The sequence below is a fragment of the Nerophis ophidion genome, unplaced genomic scaffold (genome assembly GCF_033978795.1).
Source record: "Nerophis ophidion isolate RoL-2023_Sa unplaced genomic scaffold, RoL_Noph_v1.0 HiC_scaffold_61, whole genome shotgun sequence".
In the NCBI taxonomy this organism is placed as follows: Eukaryota; Metazoa; Chordata; class Actinopteri; order Syngnathiformes; family Syngnathidae; genus Nerophis; species Nerophis ophidion.
The window spans coordinates 327,729-353,768 of record NW_026906983.1 but is presented as its reverse complement, the minus strand read 5'-3'; the positions used below and the strand labels follow the sequence as shown (position 1 = coordinate 353,768).

The 26,040-nt window shown below is 36.8% G+C and overlaps 1 protein-coding gene across 7 annotated transcripts in view; it reads left to right on the top strand.

The window, feature by feature from the left end:
- The window catches only part of LOC133547095 (oocyte zinc finger protein XlCOF6-like), a 106,387-nt gene that overhangs the window by 46,273 nt on the left and 34,074 nt on the right, over positions 1–26,040 (top strand). For all 7 annotated transcript variants that reach the window (XM_061892916.1, XM_061892914.1, XM_061892912.1 and 4 more), the window contains one exon: positions 2,171–2,425. In XM_061892916.1, coding sequence (XP_061748900.1) covers positions 2,171–2,425 — 255 coding nt within the window. The remainder of the gene's footprint in view (positions 1–2,170; positions 2,426–26,040) is intronic.

Genomic DNA, 26,040 nt, shown 5'->3' with positions numbered 1-26,040 from the left:
TAGAAGAAATAATGATTTGTCTTTGTTAGAAATATCGCTTGGTCCAATTTATTATATATTCTAACAAAGTGCAGATTGGATTTTAACCTATTCAAAAGATGTCATCAACATTCAAAAATTAATATTAATTAGGAAAAATGACTAATGATGTTCCATAAATTATTTTTTTAAATTGTTTCAAAAAGATTCAAATTAGCTAGTTTTTCTCTTCATTTTTTTCGGTTGAATTTGGAATTTTAAAGATAAACTGTTTTTAAAAATTGTATTTTAATTTTTTTCGTGTTTTCTCCTCTTTTAAACTGTTCAATTAAGTGTTTTTTCATCATTTATTCTCTACAAAAAAAAACTTCCGTAAAAAGAAAAAACATTTACGACAAAATGATAGACAGAAATATCAATTTTTTATATATATAGATTTGTTTATTAAAGGTAATTTGAGCAAATTGGCTATTTCTGGCAATTTATTTAAGTATGTATCAAACTGGAAGCCCTTCGCATTGATCAGTACCCAAGAAGTAGCTCTTGGTTTCAAAAAGGTTGGTGACCCCTGCTGTAGAGGGTCCAGTGTGTCTGGGATGGTCTTCTTGATGTGTGACATGACTATCCTCTCGAAGCACTTCATCACTATTGGGGTGAGTTGTCTAGTATGTTTACTATTTTATTTAGGAAAAACTTTCAATAAGAATCATATGTTTAATGTACCCGAAGATTTTTTGTTAAAATGAAGCCAATAATGTACTTTTTTGTGGTCCCATTTATTTAGAGAAGTATTGAAAAGTATCAAAATACATTTTGGTATAGGTCCCGGTACTATAATATTGGTATCGGGACAACACTAGTAAGAGCAGAATTCATTGGTTGATTCTTTGACCACCTTAGTAGTCATTTTTTCACTGGAGAGATTAGTCTCTACGATGCAACCAAGATAGGTAATCTCATTTTTGTTTGTTATTATATTGTCACCCACTTTGACTGTGAAGTTGTCTACTTTTCTGAGGTTAGGAATTGACCCAAAGACCTGTGTACTTGCAAGTACCGAGGCAAGTCTTATTTCGGCAGTTTCTCATTGAAAGCCTTGCTAGTCTAGGTCTTGAGGATTGTAGCTTCGCTTATTTTGTGGCCGTCAGCCTCGGTTCTGTTCTTTATGGGTACAGAAAATGATGGAATGATCACTTAAGCCGCACACAGTTGTTCCACTCGTGGTGATCTGAGACTGGTCAGAAGTAACAAGGAGGTCTATGAAGGTTTAACAGGACTCACTCACCCTGGTAGTGTGCTTAATGAGCTAAGTGAGACAATGTTGGTGGCACAGCTTAGTGAAGGTTTTAAAAATGGGTGCATCCTTTCAGGACATATCTGTGTTCCAGTCCCCAAGAAGTAAACCTGTATCAACATGTTTACATAAAACTCACACACTCACTAAATACATTTTATACTGTAAACAAATCTAATTAAAGTTATAATTTCACTTCCTAAATCTGACTTACAAGTATCAATAAGTGAACATAAACAATTATTTTCAATAACTAAAGTAGTCAAAACTTGAATTATTAAGGTGACTGACTTTCCTTCAGCGTGTCGTAGATGGTCTCCAATTCCTAAAGAGGAATTGTTGATGGAGATACTCCATAAAACAGCACATAGTAAAACATGTTTTTGTGAAAGTTCCTTTTGGCCCAGGCAACAAAATGACCACCAAAAAATATTTTGCATGATCACAAAAACATACCATGAATGTTTTTGCAGTGATTTTGGAATTAGATTTTTTGAATTTCCAGGATATTTTAGTTATAGTAATGACTATGGCATTAAAAGAATATGTTTAAGTTTACAGATAAAGTTTAGGTGTCATAGACCGTATACACAATACAATTTTTACACACTTTACATCAGTGAAGTTAGTAATTGCTTCAATCAATGCTGCCTCGTACTTATAAAAACTTTTCAAATTGCCCCTCATCAAATTTCCAAGTCTGTTTTTGTACTCACTGTTCCACTTTTGAATTAATTTTAGGAACCAATTGGGTATTTCCTGTGTTTTTATTGTTTGTTTTGCTACACACTTTTAACACAACACACGGAAGAACACAAATAATGTAATTGTGTCAACAGTGTCAGTTCAAAACTATTTCTATTCCCTCTTGATCTTATTTACTTATTTACCCAACAGATGTCCAGCAGCCCTCTCACATTAAAGAGGAAGAGGAGAATCCACAGCCCCCTCACATTAAAGAGGAAGAGGAGAATCCACAGCCCCCCCACATTAAAGAGGAAGAGGAGGAAGTGTGGATGAGTCAGGAGGGAGAGTGTCCTGTAGGGCAGGAGGAGGCTGATGTCAGCAAGTTTCCACTGACTGTTGTCTCTGTGAAGACTGAAGAGCATGAAGACAAACCACCTGAGTCCTCACAGCTTCATCACAGTCCAAGTAAGCACAACATTTTATTCTCAGGGCATTCAATCCATCACAACTGGACTCTTCACTTTGTCTTACAAGACCTTTGTGCTCTCATCCAAGTAGGCTTCATCACTTCATGCTCATACACTTCAAGTCTTAAATCTAATCATTGGAATTTAGAGGAGAACTGCACTTTTTTGAGGAATTTTTCTATCGTTCACAATCATTATAAAAGACATGATGGTGGATATATAAAAAAAAATAAATCCCATTCTAACTAGGGCTGGGCGATATGGCCTTTTAATAATATCTCAATATTTTTAGTCCACATCACGATACAGCATATATATGTGGATATTTTGCCTTAGCCTTGAATGAACACTTGATGCATATAATCACAGCAGTATGATGATTCTATGTGTCTACATTCAAACATTCTTCTTCATACTGCATTCATATATGCTACTTTTAAACTTTCATGCAGAGAGGGAAACCACAACTAAGTCAAATTAGCAAAAGTGTATTTATTAAACAGTTATTAAGCAGTGGCACAAACATTCATGTCATTTCCAAAGCAAAAAGTGCAAGATTGTCAGAGACATTTTAAAACAAGCTATGAGTGCACTTTTGTGCAAGATGTCACTAAGATGACATAGCAAAACAACACTATATTAAAGTGCACCTGTTGTACAGAACACCACTACAATAGTTTAAAACAAATAAAGTGCACTTTTCTGCATGATGTCACACAAGATATTTCAATAAGTGTCAAATAAAAATGTGCTGCATAATAGGAAATCAAATAGTGTATGTCCTTCACTATGTGGTAGGTTCCTACGGACGTTATCTCCTTCTGTTGTTGACCAGTTTTTTCATATGGGGTTGATGTGGAAATGTTTGCTTGGGCATTTTGTGGGTGTGGCACCAAACTGAGATGTTGACATGCAGAGTTTCAAGCACTCCTCATTCTCTAGCGGGTGACTTTTCAAATGATGCTACACATTAGCAGTGCTGCTACTTTTTGTAGCAACACTTTTGCCGCATACTTGACATATTACGGTTGTCTTTTCAACATCTTCCCTTTTGAAACCAAACCACCGCCAGACAATGGACTCTGTGCTGCTTTTCTTGGGAATTAATTATTCCTTCATTTGTTACCAGACTAGCACCTTCTTTCTCTCGTATTACCACTAGCACCACCCCGTTAGCACCACAGCTAACGTTATAATGCCGCTACCTGTCTGCTCTGCGAGGGCGTATGACGTTGCACACGCGACAGTATGTGACGTATGTGAGAAGGTGCGCTTGTTTTATGTCTCTGTGAGAAGGACAGACAAGGAGTGAGAAGAGGATGTAGTGTAATGCCCGCGGCTAAAAGCAACTGAGTGAGAATCTATACTCCAATACTAACAATATAGTCATTTTCTATATCGCACAGAGACAAACCCACAATATATGGAGTATATTACATATATCACCCAGCCCTAATTCTAACTCATAAATGTAAATAAAAGTCCACTTGCAATGGAGCCAATGGGAGGTCCTCTCTAATCATCCAAAAAACGCCAACCAAGTATTGAGTTGAGTTGAGAGGAGTATGACTTTATTTGGAACATGCAAGCATACAACATGATACATCACACATGCATGCATACAACATGATACATCACACATGCATGCATACAACATGATACATCACACATGCATGCATACAACATGATACATCACACATGCATGCATACAACATGATACATCACACATGCATGCATACAACATGATACATCACACATGCATGCATACAACATGATACATCACACATGCATGCATACAACATGATACATCACACATGCATGCATACAACATGATACATCACACATGCATGTATACAACATGATAAATCACACATGCATGCATACAACATGATACATCGCACATGCATGCATACAACATGATACATCACACATGCACGCATACAACATGATACATCACACATGCATGCATACAACATGATACATCACACATGCATGCATACAACATGATACATCACACATGCATGCATACAACATGATACATCACACATGCATGCATACAACATGATACATCACACATGCATGCATACAACATGATACATCACACATGCATGCATACAACATGATACATCACACATGCATGCATACAACATGATACATCACACATGCATGCATACAACATGATACATCACACATGCATGTATACAACATGATAAATCACACATGCATGCATACAACATGATACATCGCACATGCATGCATACAACATGATACATCACACATGCACGCATACAACATGATACATCACACATGCATGCATACAACATGATACATCACACATGCATGCATACAACATGATACATCACACATGCATGCATACAACATGATACATCACACATGCATGCATACAACATGATACATCACACATGCATGCATACAACATGATACATCACACATGCATGCATACAACATGATGCATCACACATGCATGCATACAACATGATACATCACACATGCATGCATACAACATGATACATCACACATGCATGTATACAACATGATAAATCACACATGCATGCATACAACATGATACATCGCACATGGATGCATACAACATGATACATCACACATGGATGCATACAACATGATACATCACACATGCACGCATACAACATGATAATCACACATGCATGTATACAACATGATACATCACACATGCATGCATACAACATGATACATCACACATGCACGCATACAACATGATACGTCACACATGCATGCATACTACATGATACATCACACATGCATGTATACAACATGATACATCACACATGCATGTATACAACATGATACATCACACATGCATGCATACAACATGATACGTCACACATGCATGCATACAACATGATACATCGCACATGCATGCATACAACATGATACATCACACATGCACGCATACAACATGATAATCACACATGCATGTATACAACATGATACATCACACATGCATGCATACAACATGATACATCACACATGCATGCATACAACATGATACATCACACATGCATGCATACAACATGATACATCACACATGCATGCATACAACATGATACATCACACATGCATGCATACAACATGATACATCACACATGCATGCATACAACATGATACATCACACATGCATGCATACAACATGATACATCACACATGCATGCATACAACATGATACATCGCACATGCATGCATACAACATGATACATCACACATGCACGCATACAACATGATAATCACACATGCATGTATACAACATGATACATCACACATGCATGCATACAACATGATACATCACACATGCACGCATACAACATGATACATCACACATGCATGTATACAACATGATACATCACAATTGCATGCATACAACATGATACATCGCACATGCATGCATACAACATGATACATCGCACATGCATGCATACAACATGATACGTCACACATGCATGCATACTACATGATACATCACACATGCATGTATACAACATGATACATCACACATGCATGTATACAACATGATACATCACACATGCATGCATACAACATGATACGTCACACATGCATGCATACAACATGATACATCGCACATGCATGCATACAACATGATACATCACACATGCACGCATACAACATGATAATCACACATGCATGTATACAACATGATACATCACACATGCATGCATACAACATGATACATCACACATGCACGCATACAACATGATACATCACACATGCATGTATACAACATGATACATCACAATTGCATGCATACAACATGATACATCGCACATGCATGCATACAACATGATACGTCACACATGCATGCATACTACATGATACATCACGCATGCATGTATACAACATGATACATCACACATGCATGTATACAACATGATACGTCACACATGCATGCATACTACATGATACATCACACATGCATGTATACAACATGATACATCACACATGCATGTATACAACATGATACATCACACATGCATGCATACAACATGATACGTCACACATGCATGCATACAACATGATACATCGCACATGCATGCATACAACATGATACATCACACATGCACGCATACAACATGATAATCACACATGCATGTATACAACATGATACATCACACATGCATGCATACAACATGATACATCACACATGCACGCATACAACATGATACATCACACATGCATGTATACAACATGATACATCACAATTGCATGCATACAACATGATACATCGCACATGCATGCATACAACATGATACGTCACACATGCATGCATACTACATGATACATCACGCATGCATGTATACAACATGATACATCACACATGCATGTATACAACATGATACATCACACATGCATGCATACAACATGATACATCACACATGCATGCATACAACATGATACATCACACATGCATGTATACAACATGATAAATCACACATGCATGCATACAACATGATACATCGCACATGCATGCATACAACATGATACATCACACATGCATGCATACAACATGATACATCACACATGCATGCATACAACATGATACATCACGCATGCATGCATAGAACATGATACATCACACATGCATGTATACAACATGATAAATCACACATGCATGCATACAACATGATACATCGCACATGCATGCATACAACATGATACATCACACATGCACGCATACAACATGATAATCACACATGCATGTATACAACATGATACATCACACATGCATGCATACAACATGATACATCACACATGCACGCATACAACATGATACATCACACATGCATGTATACAACATGATACATCACAATTGCATGCATACAACATGATACATCGCACATGCATGCATACAACATGATACATCGCACATGCATGCATACAACATGATACGTCACACATGCATGCATACTACATGATACATCACACATGCATGTATACAACATGATACATCACACATGCATGTATACAACATGATACATCACACATGCAAGCATACAACATGATACATCACACATGCATGCATACAACATGATACATCACACATGCATGCATACAACATGATACATCACACATGCCTGCATACAACATGATACATCACACATGCAACATGATACATCACACATGCAAGCATACAACATGATACATCACACATGCATGCATACAACATGATACATCACACATGCAAGTATACAACATGATAAATCACACATGCAAGCATACAACATGATACATAACACATGCATGCATACAACATGATACATCACACATGCATGCATACAACATGATACATCCCACATGCATGAATACAACATATACATCACACATACAACATGATACATCACACATGCATGCATACAACATGATACATCACACATGCATGTATACAACATGATACATCACACATACAACATGATACATCACACATGCATGTATACAACTTGATACATCACACATGCATGCATACCACATGATACATCACACATGCATGCATACAACATGATACTTCACACATACAACATGATACATCACACATGCATGCATACAACATGATACATCACACATGCAAGTATACAACATGATACATCACACATGCAAGCATACAACATGATACATCCCACATACATGAATACAACATATACATCACACATACAACATGATACATCACACATGCATGCATACAACATGAAACATCACACATGCATTCATACAACATGATACATCACACATACAACATGATACATCACACATGCATGTATACAACTTGATACATCACACATGCATGCATACCACATGATACATCACACATACATGCATACAACATGATACTTCACGCATACAACATGATACTTCACACATACAACATGATACATCACACATGCATGCATACAACATGATACATCACACATGCTTGCATACAACTAGATACATCACACATGCATGCATACAACATGATACATCACACATGCTTGCATACAACATGATACATCACACATGCATGCATACAACATGATACATCACACATGCATGTATACAACATGATACATCACACATGCATGCATACAACATGATACATCACACATACAGCATGCATACAACATGATACATCACACATGCATGTATACAACATTATACATCACACATACATGCATACAACATGATACATCACACATACATGCATACAACATGATACATCACACATGCATGCATACAACATGATACATCACACATACAGCATGCATACAACATGATACATCACACATGCATGTATACAACATGATACATCACACATGCATGCATACAACATGATACATCACACATGCTTGCATACAACATGATACATCACACATGCATGCATACAACATGATACATCACACATGCATGCATACAACATGATACATCACACATGCATGCATACAACATGATACATCACACATGCATGTATACAACATGATACATCACACATGCATGCATACAACATGATACATAACACATACAACATGATACATCACATATGCATGCATACAACATGATACATCACACATACAACATGATACATCACACATGCATGCATACAACATGATATCATGTTGTATGCATGCATGTGTGATGTATCATGTTGTATGCATGCATGTGTGATGTATCATGTTGTATGCATGCATGTGTGATGTATCATGCATGCATTTATACAACATGATACATCACACATGCACGCATACAACATGATACATCACACATACATGCATACAACATGATACATCACGCATGCATACAACATGATACATCACACATGCACGCATACAACATGATACATCACACATGCACGCATACAACATGATACATCACACATGCACGCATACAACATGATACATCACACATACAACATGAAACATCACACATGCACGCATACAACATGATACATCACACATGCACGCATACAACATGATACATCACACATGCACGCATACAACATGATACATCACACATGCATGTATACAACATGATATCATGTTGTATGCATGCATGTGTGATGTATCATGCATGCATGCATACAACATGATACATCACACATGCACGCATACAACATGATACATCACACATACATGCATACAACATGATACATCACACATGCACGCATACAACATGATACATCACACATGCACGCATACATTATGATACATCACACATGCACGCATACAACATGATACATCACACATGCACGCATACAACATGATACATCACACATGCACGCATACAACATGATACATCACACATTCACGCATACAACGTGATACATCACACATACAACATGAAACATCACACATGCACGCATACAACATGATACATCACACATGCATGCATACAACATGATACATCACACATGCATGCATACAACATGATACATCACACATGCACGCATACAACATGATACATCACACATGCACGCATACAACATGATACATCACACATGCACGCATACAACATGATACATCACACATGCACGCATACAACATGATACATCACAAATGCACGCATACAACATGATACATCACACATACAACATGAAACATCACACATGCACTCATACAACATGATACATCACACATGCACGCATACAACATGATACATCACACATGCATTAATACAACATTATATCATGTTGTATGCATGCATGTGTGATGTATCATGCATGCATGCATACAACATGATACATCACACATGCACGCATACAACATGATACATCACACATACATGCATACAACATGATACATCACACATGCACACATACAACATGATACATCACACATGCACGCATACAACATGATACATCACACATGCACGCATACAACATGATACATCACACATGCACGCATACAACATGATACATCACACATGCACGCATACAACATGATACATCACACATTCACGCATACAACGTGATACATCACACATACAACATGAAACATCACACATGCACGCATACAACATGATACATCACACATGCACGCATACAACATGATACATCACACATGCATGTATACAACATGATATCATGTTGTATGCATGCATGTGTGATGTATCATGGATGCATGCATACAACATGATACATCACACATGCATGTATACAACATGATACATCACACATGCATGCATACAACATGATACGTCGCACATGCATGCATACAACATGATACATCGCACATGCATGCATACAACATGATACATCACGCATGCATGTATACAACATGATACATCACACATGCATGCATATAACATGATACATCACACATGCATGCATACAACATGATACATCACACATGCATGCATACAACATGATACATCACACATGCATGCATACAACATGATACATCACACATACAACATGATACATCACACATGCAAGCATACAACATGATACATCACACATGCATGCATACAACATGATACATCACACATGCAAGAATACAACATGATACATCACACATGGAAGCATACAACATGATACATAACACATGCATGTATACAACATGATACATCACCCATGCATGCATACAACATGATACATCACACATGTATGTATACAAAATGATACATCACACATGCAAGAATACAACATGATACATCACACATGGAAGCATACAACATGATACATAACACATGCATGTATACAACATGATACATCACACATGTATGCATACAACATGATACATCACACATACAACATGATACATCACACATACAACATGATACATCACACATGCAAGAATACAACATGATACATCACACATGGAAGCATACAACATGATACATAACACATGCATGTATACAACATGATACATCACACATGCATGCATACAACATGATACATCACACATACAACATGATACATCACACATGCATGTATACAACATGATACATCACACATGTTTGCATACAACATGATACATCACACATGCATGCATACAACATAATACATCACACATGCATGCATACAACATGATACATCACACATGCATGCATACAACATGATACATCACACATGCATGCATACAACATGATACATCACACATGCATGCATACAACATGATACATCACACATGCATGCATACAACATGATACATCACACTTGCATGCATACAACATGATACATCACACATGCATGCATACAACATGATACATCACACATGCAAGAATACAACATGATACATCACACATGGAAGCATACAACATGATACATAACACATGCATGTATACAACATGATACATCACACATGCATGCATACAACATGATACATCACACATGCATGTATACAACATGATACATCACACATGCAAGAATACAACATGATACATCACACATGGAAGCATACAACATGATACATAACACATGCATGTATACAACATGATACATAACACATGCATGTATACAACATGATACATCACACATGTATGCATACAACATGATACATCACACATACAACATGATACATCACACATACAACATGATACATCACACATGCAAGAATACAACATGATACATCACACATGGAAGCATACAACATGATACATAACACATGCATGTATACAACATGATACATCACACATGCATGCATACAACATGATACATCACACATACAACATGATACATCACACATGCATGTATACAACATGATACATCACACATGCTTGCATACAACATGATACATCACACATGCATGCATACAACATGATACATCACACATGCATGTATACAACATGATACATCACACATGCATGCATACAACATGATACATCACACATGCATGCATACAACATGATACATCACACATGCATGCATACATCATGATACATCACACATACAACATGATACATCACACATGCAAGCATACAACATGATACATCACACATGCATGCATACAACATGATACATCACACATGCAAGAATAGAACATGATACATCACACATGGAAGCATACAACATGATACATAACACATGCATGTATACAACATGATACATCACACATGCATGCATACAACATGATACATCACACATACAACATGATACATCACACATACAACATGATACATCACACATGCAAGAATACAACATGATACATCACACATGGAAGCATACAACATGATACATAACACATGCATGTATACAACATGATACATCACACATGCATGCATACAACATGATACATCACACATACAACATGATACATCACACATGCATGTATACAACATTATACATCACACATGCATGCCTACAACATGATACATCACACATACAACATGATACATCACACATTCATGCATACAACATGATACATCACACATGCTTGCATACAACATGATACATCACACATGCATGCATACAACATGATACATCACACATGCATGCATACAACATGATACATCACACATGCATGCATACAACATGATACATCACACATGCATGCATACAACATGATACATCACACATGCATGCATACAACATGATACATCACACATACATGCATACAACATGATACATCACACGTACATGCATACAACATGATACATCACACATGCATGTATACAACATGATACATCACACATGCATGCATACAACATGATACATCACACATGCATGCATACAACATGATACATCACACATGCATGCATACAACATGATACATCACACTTGCATGCATACAACATGATACATCACACATGCATGCATACAACATGATACATCACACATGCATGCATACAACATGATACATCACACATACATGCATACAACATGATACATCACACATACATGCATACAACATGATACATCACACATACATGCATACAACATGATACATCACACATACAACATGATACATCACACATGCATGCATACAACATGATACATCACACATGCATGCATACAACATGATACATCACACATGCATGCATACAACATGATACATCACACATACAACATGATACATCACACTTGCATGCATACAACATGATACATCACACATGCATGCATACAACATGATACATCACACATGCATGCATACAACATGATACATCACACATGCATGCATACAACATGATACATCACACTTGCATGCATACAACATGATACATCACACATGCATGCATACAACATGATACATCACACATGGATGCATACAACATGATACATCACACATGCATGCATACAACATGATACATCACACATGCATGCATACAACATGATACATCACACATGCATGCATACAACATGATACATCACACATACAACATGATACATCACACTTGCATGCATACAACATGATACATCACACTTGCATGCATACAACATGATACATCACACATGCATGCATACAACATGATACATCACACTTGCATGTATACAACATGATACATCACACATGCATGCATACAACATGATACATCACACATGGATGCATACAACATGATACATCACACATGCATGCATACAACATGATACATCACACATGCATGTATACAACATGATACATCACACATGCATGCATACAACATGATACATCACACATGCCTGCATACAACATGATACATCACACATGCATGCATACAACATGATACATCACACATACAACATGATACATCACACTTGCATGCATACAACATGATACATCACACATGCATGCATACAACATGATACATCACACATGCATGCATACAACATGATACATCACACTTGCATGCATACAACATGATACATCACACATGCATGCATACAACATGATACATCACATATGCATGCATACAACATGAGACATAACACATGGATGCATACATCATGATACATCCCACATGCATGCATACAACATGATACATCACACATGCATACAACATGATACATCACACATGCATGCATACAACATGATACATCACACATGGATGCATACAACATGATACATCACACATGCATGCATACAACATGATACATCACACATGCATGCATACAACATGATACATCACACATGCATGCATACAACATGATACATCACACTTGCATGCATACAACATGATACATCACACATGCATGCATACAACATGATACATCACACATGCATGCATACAACATGATACATCACACATACAACATGATACATCACACTTGCATGCATACAACATGACACATCACACATGCATGCACACAACATGATACATCACACATGCATGCATACAACATGATACATCACACATGCATGCATACAACATGATACATCACACATACAACATGATACATCACACATGCATGCATACAACATGATACATCACACATGCATGCATACAACATGATACATCACACATGCATGCATACAACATGATACATCACACATACAACATGATACATCACACATGCAAGCATACAACATGATACATCACACATGCATGCATACAACATGATACATCACACATGCATGCATACAACATGATACATCACACATGCATGCATACAACATGATACATCACACATGCATGCATACAACATGATACATCACACATGCAAGAATACAACATGATACATCACACATGGAAGCATACAACATGATACATAACACATGCATGTATACAACATGATACATCACACATGCATGCATACAACATGATACATCACACATACAACATGATACATCACACATACAACATGATACATCACACATGCAAGAATACAACATGATACATCACACATGGAAGCATACAACATGATACATAACACATGCATGTAAACAACATGATACATCACACATGCATGCATACAACATGATACATCACACATACAACATGATACATCACACATGCATGTATACAACATGATACATCACACATGCTTGCATACAACATGATACATCACACATGCATGCATACAACATGATACATCACACATGCATGTATACAACATGATACATCACACATGCATGCATACAACATGATACATCACACATGCATGCATACAACATGATACATCACACATGCATGCATACAACATGATACATCACACATACAACATGATACATCACACATGCAAGCATACAACATGATACATCACACATGCATGCATACAACATGATACATCACACATGCAAGAATAGAACATGATACATCACACATGGAAGCATACAACATGATACATAACACATGCATGTATACAACATGATACATCACACATGCATGCATACAACATGATACATCACACATGCATGTATACAACATGATACATCACACATGCAAGAATACAACATGATACATCACACATGGAAGCATACAACATGATACATAACACATGCATGTATACAACATGATACATCACACATGCATGCATACAACATTATACATCACACATGCATGCATACAACATGATACATCACACATACAACATGATACATCACACATTCATGCATACAACATGATACATCACACATGCTTGCATAAAACATGATACATCACACATGCATGCATACAACATGATACATCACACATGCATGCATACAACATGATACATCACACATGCATGCATACAACATGATACATCACACATTTATGCATACAACATGATACATCACACATGCATGCATACAACATGATACATCACACATGCATGCATACAACATGATACATCACACATACGTGCATACAACATGATACATTACACATACATGCATACAACATGATACATCACACATGCATGTATACAACATGATACATCACACATGCATGTATACAACATGATACATCACACATGCATGCATACAACATGATACATCACACATGCATGCATACAACATGATACATCACACATGCATGCATACAACATGATACATCACACTTGCATGCATACAACATGATACATCACACATGCATGCATACAACATGATACATCACACATGCATGCATACAACATGATACATCACACATGCATGCATACAACATGATACATCACACATACATGCATACAACATGATACATCACACATACATGCATACAACATGATACATCACACATACAACATGATACATCACACATGCATGTATACAACATGATACATCACACATGCATGCATACAACATGATACATCACACATGCATGCATACAACATGATACATCACACATGCTTGCATACAACATGATACATCACACATACAACATGATACATCACACTTGCATGCATACAACATGATACATCACACATCTATGCATACAACATGATACATCACACATGCATGCATACAACATGATACATCACACTTGCATGCATACAACATGATACATCACACATGCATGCATACAACATGATACATCACACATGGATGCATACAACATGATACATCACACATGCATGCATACAACATGATACATCACACATGCATGTATACAACATGATACATCACACATTCATGCATACAACATGATACATCACACATGCATGCATACGACATGATACATCACACATGCATGCATACAACATGATACATCACACATGCATGCATACAACATGATACATCACACATACAACATGATACATCACACATGCATGCATACAACATGATACATCACACATGCATGCATACAACATGATACATCACACTTGCATGCATACAACATGATACATCACACATGCATGCATACAACATGATACATCACACATGGATGCATACAACATGATACATCACACATGCATGCATACAACATGATACATCACACATGCATGTATACAACATGATACATCACACATGCATGCATACAACATGATACATCACACATGGAAGCATACAACATGATACATAACACATGCATGTATACAACATGATACATCACACATGCATGCATACAACATGATACATCACACATGCATGTATACAACATGATACATCACACATGCAAGAATACAACATGATACATCACACATGGAAGCATACAACATGATACATAACACATGCATGTATACAACATGATACATCACACATGCATGCATACAACATGATACATCACACATACAACATGATACATCACACATACAACATGATACATCACACATGCAAGAATACAACATGATACATCACACATGGAAGCATACAACATGATACATAACACATGCATGTATACAACATGATACATCACACATGCATGCATACAACATGATACATCACACATACAACATGATACATCACACATGCATGTATACAACATTATACATCACACATGCATGCCTACAACATGATACATCACACATACAACATGATACATCACACATTCATGCATACAACATGATACATCACACATGCTTGCATACAACATGATACATCACACATGCATGCATACAACATGATACATCACACATGCATGCATACAACATGATACATCACACATGCATGCATACAACATGATACATCACACATGCATGCATACAACATGATACATCACACATGCATGCATACAACATGATACATCACACATACATGCATACAACATGATACATCACACGTACATGCATACAACATGATACATCACACATGCATGTATACAACATGATACATCACACATGCATGCATACAACATGATACATCACACATGCATGCATACAACATGATACATCACACATGCATGCATACAACATGATACATCACACTTGCATGCATACAACATGATACATCACACATGCATGCATACAACATGATACATCACACATGCATGCATACAACATGATACATCACACATACATGCATACAACATGATACATCACACATACATGCATACAACATGATACATCACACATACATGCATACAACATGATACATCACACATACAACATGATACATCACACATGCATGCATACAACATGATACATCACACATGCATGCATACAACATGATACATCACACATGCATGCATACAACATGATACATCACACATACAACATGATACATCACACTTGCATGCATACAACATGATACATCACACATGCATGCATACAACATGATACATCACACATGCATGCATACAACATGATACATCACACATGCATGCATACAACATGATACATCACACTTGCATGCATACAACATGATACATCACACATGCATGCATACAACATGATACATCACACATGGATGCATACAACATGATACATCACACATGCATGCATACAACATGATACATCACACATGCATGCATACAACATGATACATCACACATGCATGCATACAACATGATACATCACACATACAACATGATACATCACACTTGCATGCATACAACATGATACATCACACTTGCATGCATACAACATGATACATCACACATGCATGCATACAACATGATACATCACACTTGCATGTATACAACATGATACATCACACATGCATGCATACAACATGATACATCACACATGGATGCATACAACATGATACATCACACATGCATGCATACAACATGATACATCACACATGCATGTATACAACATGATACATCACACATGCATGCATACAACATGATACATCACACATGCCTGCATACAACATGATACATCACACATGCATGCATACAACATGATACATCACACATACAACATGATACATCACACTTGCATGCATACAACATGATACATCACACATGCATGCATACAACATGATACATCACACATGCATGCATACAACATGATACATCACACTTGCATGCATACAACATGATACATCACACATGCATGCATACAACATGATACATCACATATGCATGCATACAACATGAGACATAACACATGGATGCATACATCATGATACATCCCACATGCATGCATACAACATGATACATCACACATGCATACAACATGATACATCACACATGCATGCATACAACATGATACATCACACATGGATGCATACAACATGATACATCACACATGCATGCATACAACATGATACATCACACATGCATGCATACAACATGATACATCACACATGCATGCATACAACATGATACATCACACTTGCATGCATACAACATGATACATCACACATGCATGCATACAACATGATACATCACACATGCATGCATACAACATGATACATCACACATACAACATGATACATCACACTTGCATGCATACAACATGACACATCACACATGCATGCACACAACATGATACATCACACATGCATGCATACAACATGATACATCACACATGCATGCATACAACATGATACATCACACATACAACATGATACATCACACATGCATGCATACAACATGATACATCACACATGCATGCATACAACATGATACATCACACATGCATGCATACAACATGATACATCACACATGGATGCATACAACATGATACATCACACATGCATGCATACAACATGATACATCACACATGCATGTATACAACATGATACATCACACATGCATGCATACAACATGATACATCACACATGGAAGCATACAACATGATACATAACACATGCATGTATACAACATGATACATCACACATGCATGCATACAACATGATACATCACACATGCATGTATACAACATGATACATCACACATGCAAGAATACAACATGATACATCACACATGGAAGCATACAACATGATACATAACACATGCATGTATACAACATGATACATCACACATGCATGCATACAACATGATACATCACACATACAACATGATACATCACACATACAACATGATACATCACACATGCAAGAATACAACATGATACATCACACATGGAAGCATACAACATGATACATAACACATGCATGTATACAACATGATACATCACACATGCATGCATACAACATGATACATCACACATACAACATGATACATCACACATGCATGTATACAACATTATACATCACACATGCATGCCTACAACATGATACATCACACATACAACATGATACATCACACATTCATGCATACAACATGATACATCACACATGCTTGCATACAACATGATACATCACACATGCATGCATACAACATGATACATCACACATGCATGCATACAACATGATACATCACACATGCATGCATACAACATGATACATCACACATGCATGCATACAACATGATACATCACACATGCATGCATACAACATGATACATCACACATACATGCATACAACATGATACATCACACGTACATGCATACAACATGATACATCACACATGCATGTATACAACATGATACATCACACATGCATGCATACAACATGATACATCACACATGCATGCATACAACATGATACATCACACATGCATGCATACAACATGATACATCACACTTGCATGCATACAACATGATACATCACACATGCATGCATACAACATGATACATCACACATGCATGCATACAACATGATACATCACACATACATGCATACAACATGATACATCACACATACATGCATACAACATGATACATCACACATACATGCATACAACATGATACATCACACATACAACATGATACATCACACATGCATGCATACAACATGATACATCACACATGCATGCATACAACATGATACATCACACATGCATGCATACAACATGATACATCACACATACAACATGATACATCACACTTGCATGCATACAACATGATACATCACACATGCATGCATACAACATGATACATCACACATGCATGCATACAACATGATACATCACACATGCATGCATACAACATGATACATCACACTTGCATGCATACAACATGATACATCACACATGCATGCATACAACATGATACATCACACATGGATGCATACAACATGATACATCACACATGCATGCATACAACATGATACATCACACATGCATGCATACAACATGATACATCACACATGCATGCATACAACATGATACATCACACATACAACATGATACATCACACTTGCATGCATACAACATGATACATCACACTTGCATGCATACAACATGATACATCACACATGCATGCATACAACATGATACATCACACTTGCATGTATACAACATGATACATCACACATGCATGCATACAACATGATACATCACACATGGATGCATACAACATGATACATCACACATGCATGCATACAACATGATACATCACACATGCATGTATACAACATGATACATCACACATGCATGCATACAACATGATACATCACACATGCCTGCATACAACATGATACATCACACATGCATGCATACAACATGATACATCACACATACAACATGATACATCACACTTGCATGCATACAACATGATACATCACACATGCATGCATACAACATGATACATCACACATGCATGCATACAACATGATACATCACACTTGCATGCATACAACATGATACATCACACATGCATGCATACAACATGATACATCACATATGCATGCATACAACATGAGACATAACACATGGATGCATACATCATGATACATCCCACATGCATGCATACAACATGATACATCACACATGCATACAACATGATACATCACACATGCATGCATACAACATGATACATCACACATGGATGCATACAACATGATACATCACACATGCATGCATACAACATGATACATCACACATGCATGCATACAACATGATACATCACACATGCATGCATACAACATGATACATCACACTTGCATGCATACAACATGATACATCACACATGCATGCATACAACATGATACATCACACATGCATGCATACAACATGATACATCACACATACAACATGATACATCACACTTGCATGCATACAACATGACACATCACACATGCATGCACACAACATGATACATCACACATGCATGCATACAACATGATACATCACACATGCATGCATACAACATGATACATCACACATACAACATGATACATCACACATGCATGCATACAACATGATACATCACACATGCATGCATACAACATGATACATCACACATGCATGCATACAACATGATACATCACACATACAACATGATACATCACACATGCAAGCATACAACATGATACATCACACATGCATGCATACAACATGATACATCACACATGCATGCATACAACATGATACATCACACATGCATGCATACAACATGATACATCACACATGCATGCATACAACATGATACATCACACATGCAAGAATACAACATGATACATCACACATGGAAGCATACAACATGATACATAACACATGCATGTATACAACATGATACATCACACATGCATGCATACAACATGATACATCACACATACAACATGATACATCACACATACAACATGATACATCACACATGCAAGAATACAACATGATACATCACACATGGAAGCATACAACATGATACATAACACATGCATGTAAACAACATGATACATCACACATGCATGCATACAACATGATACATCACACATACAACATGATACATCACACATGCATGTATACAACATGATACATCACACATGCTTGCATACAACATGATACATCACACATGCATGCATACAACATGATACATCACACATGCATGTATACAACATGATACATCACACATGCATGCATACAACATGATACATCACACATGCATGCATACAACATGATACATCACACATGCATGCATACAACATGATACATCACACATACAACATGATACATCACACATGCAAGCATACAACATGATACATCACACATGCATGCATACAACATGATACATCACACATGCAAGAATAGAACATGATACATCACACATGGAAGCATACAACATGATACATAACACATGCATGTATACAACATGATACATCACACATGCATGCATACAACATGATACATCACACATGCATGTATACAACATGATACATCACACATGCAAGAATACAACATGATACATCACACATGGAAGCATACAACATGATACATAACACATGCATGTATACAACATGATACATCACACATGCATGCATACAACATTATACATCACACATGCATGCATACAACATGATACATCACACATACAACATGATACATCACACATTCATGCATACAACATGATACATCACACATGCTTGCATAAAACATGATACATCACACATGCATGCATACAACATGATACATCACACATGCATGCATACAACATGATACATCACACATGCATGCATACAACATGATACATCACACATTTATGCATACAACATGATACATCACACATGCATGCATACAACATGATACATCACACATGCATGCATACAACATGATACATCACACATACGTGCATACAACATGATACATTACACATACATGCATACAACATGATACATCACACATGCATGTATACAACATGATACATCACACATGCATGTATACAACATGATACATCACACATGCATGCATACAACATGATACATCACACATGCATGCATACAACATGATACATCACACATGCATGCATACAACATGATACATCACACTTGCATGCATACAACATGATACATCACACATGCATGCATACAACATGATACATCACACATGCATGCATACAACATGATACATCACACATGCATGCATACAACATGATACATCACACATACATGCATACAACATGATACATCACACATACATGCATACAACATGATACATCACACATACAACATGATACATCACACATGCATGTATACAACATGATACATCACACATGCATGCATACAACATGATACATCACACATGCATGCATACAACATGATACATCACACATGCTTGCATACAACATGATACATCACACATACAACATGATACATCACACTTGCATGCATACAACATGATACATCACACATCTATGCATACAACATGATACATCACACATGCATGCATACAACATGATACATCACACTTGCATGCATACAACATGATACATCACACATGCATGCATACAACATGATACATCACACATGGATGCATACAACATGATACATCACACATGCATGCATACAACATGATACATCACACATGCATGTATACAACATGATACATCACACATTCATGCATACAACATGATACATCACACATGCATGCATACGACATGATACATCACACATGCATGCATACAACATGATACATCACACATGCATGCATACAACATGATACATCACACATACAACATGATACATCACACATGCATGCATACAACATGATACATCACACATGCATGCATACAACATGATACATCACACTTGCATGCATACAACATGATACATCACACATGCATGCATACAACATGATACATCACACATGGATGCATACAACATGGTACATCACACATGCATGCATACAACATGATACATCACACATGCATGTATACAACATGATACATCACACATGCATGCATACAACATGATACATCACACATGGAAGCATACAACATGATACATAACACATGCATGTATACAACATGATACATCACACATGCATGCATACAACATGATACATCACACATGCATGTATACAACATGATACATCACACATGCAAGAATACAACATGATACATCACACATGGAAGCATACAACATGATACATAACACATGCATGTATACAACATGATACATCACACATGCATGCATACAACATTATACATCACACATGCATGCATACAACATGATACATCACACATACAACATGATACATCACACATTCATGCATACAACATGATACATCACACATGCTTGCATAAAACATGATACATCACACATGCATGCATACAACATGATACATCACACATGCATGCATACAACATGATACATCACACATGCATGCATACAACATGATACATCACACATGCATGCATACAACATGATACATCACACATGCATGCATACAACATGATACATCACACATGCATGCATACAACATGATACATCACACATACGTGCATACAACATGATACATCACACATACATGCATACAACATGATACATCACACATGCATGTATACAACATGATACATCACACATGCATGTATACAACATGATACATCACACATGCATGCATACAACATGATACATCACACATGCATGCATACAACATGATACATCACACATGCATGCATACAACATGATACATCACACTTGCATGCATACAACATGATACATCACACATGCATGCATACAACATGATACATCACACATGCATGCATACAACATGATACATCACACATACATGCATACAACATGATACATCACACATACATGCATACAACATGATACATCACACATACATGCATACAACATGATACATCACACATACAACATGATACATCACACATGCATGCATACAACATGATACATCACACATGCATGCATACAACATGATACATCACACATGCTTGCATACAACATGATACATCACACATACAACATGATACATCACACTTGCATGCATACAACATGATACATCACACATGCATGCATACAACATGATACATCACACATGCATGCATACAACATGATA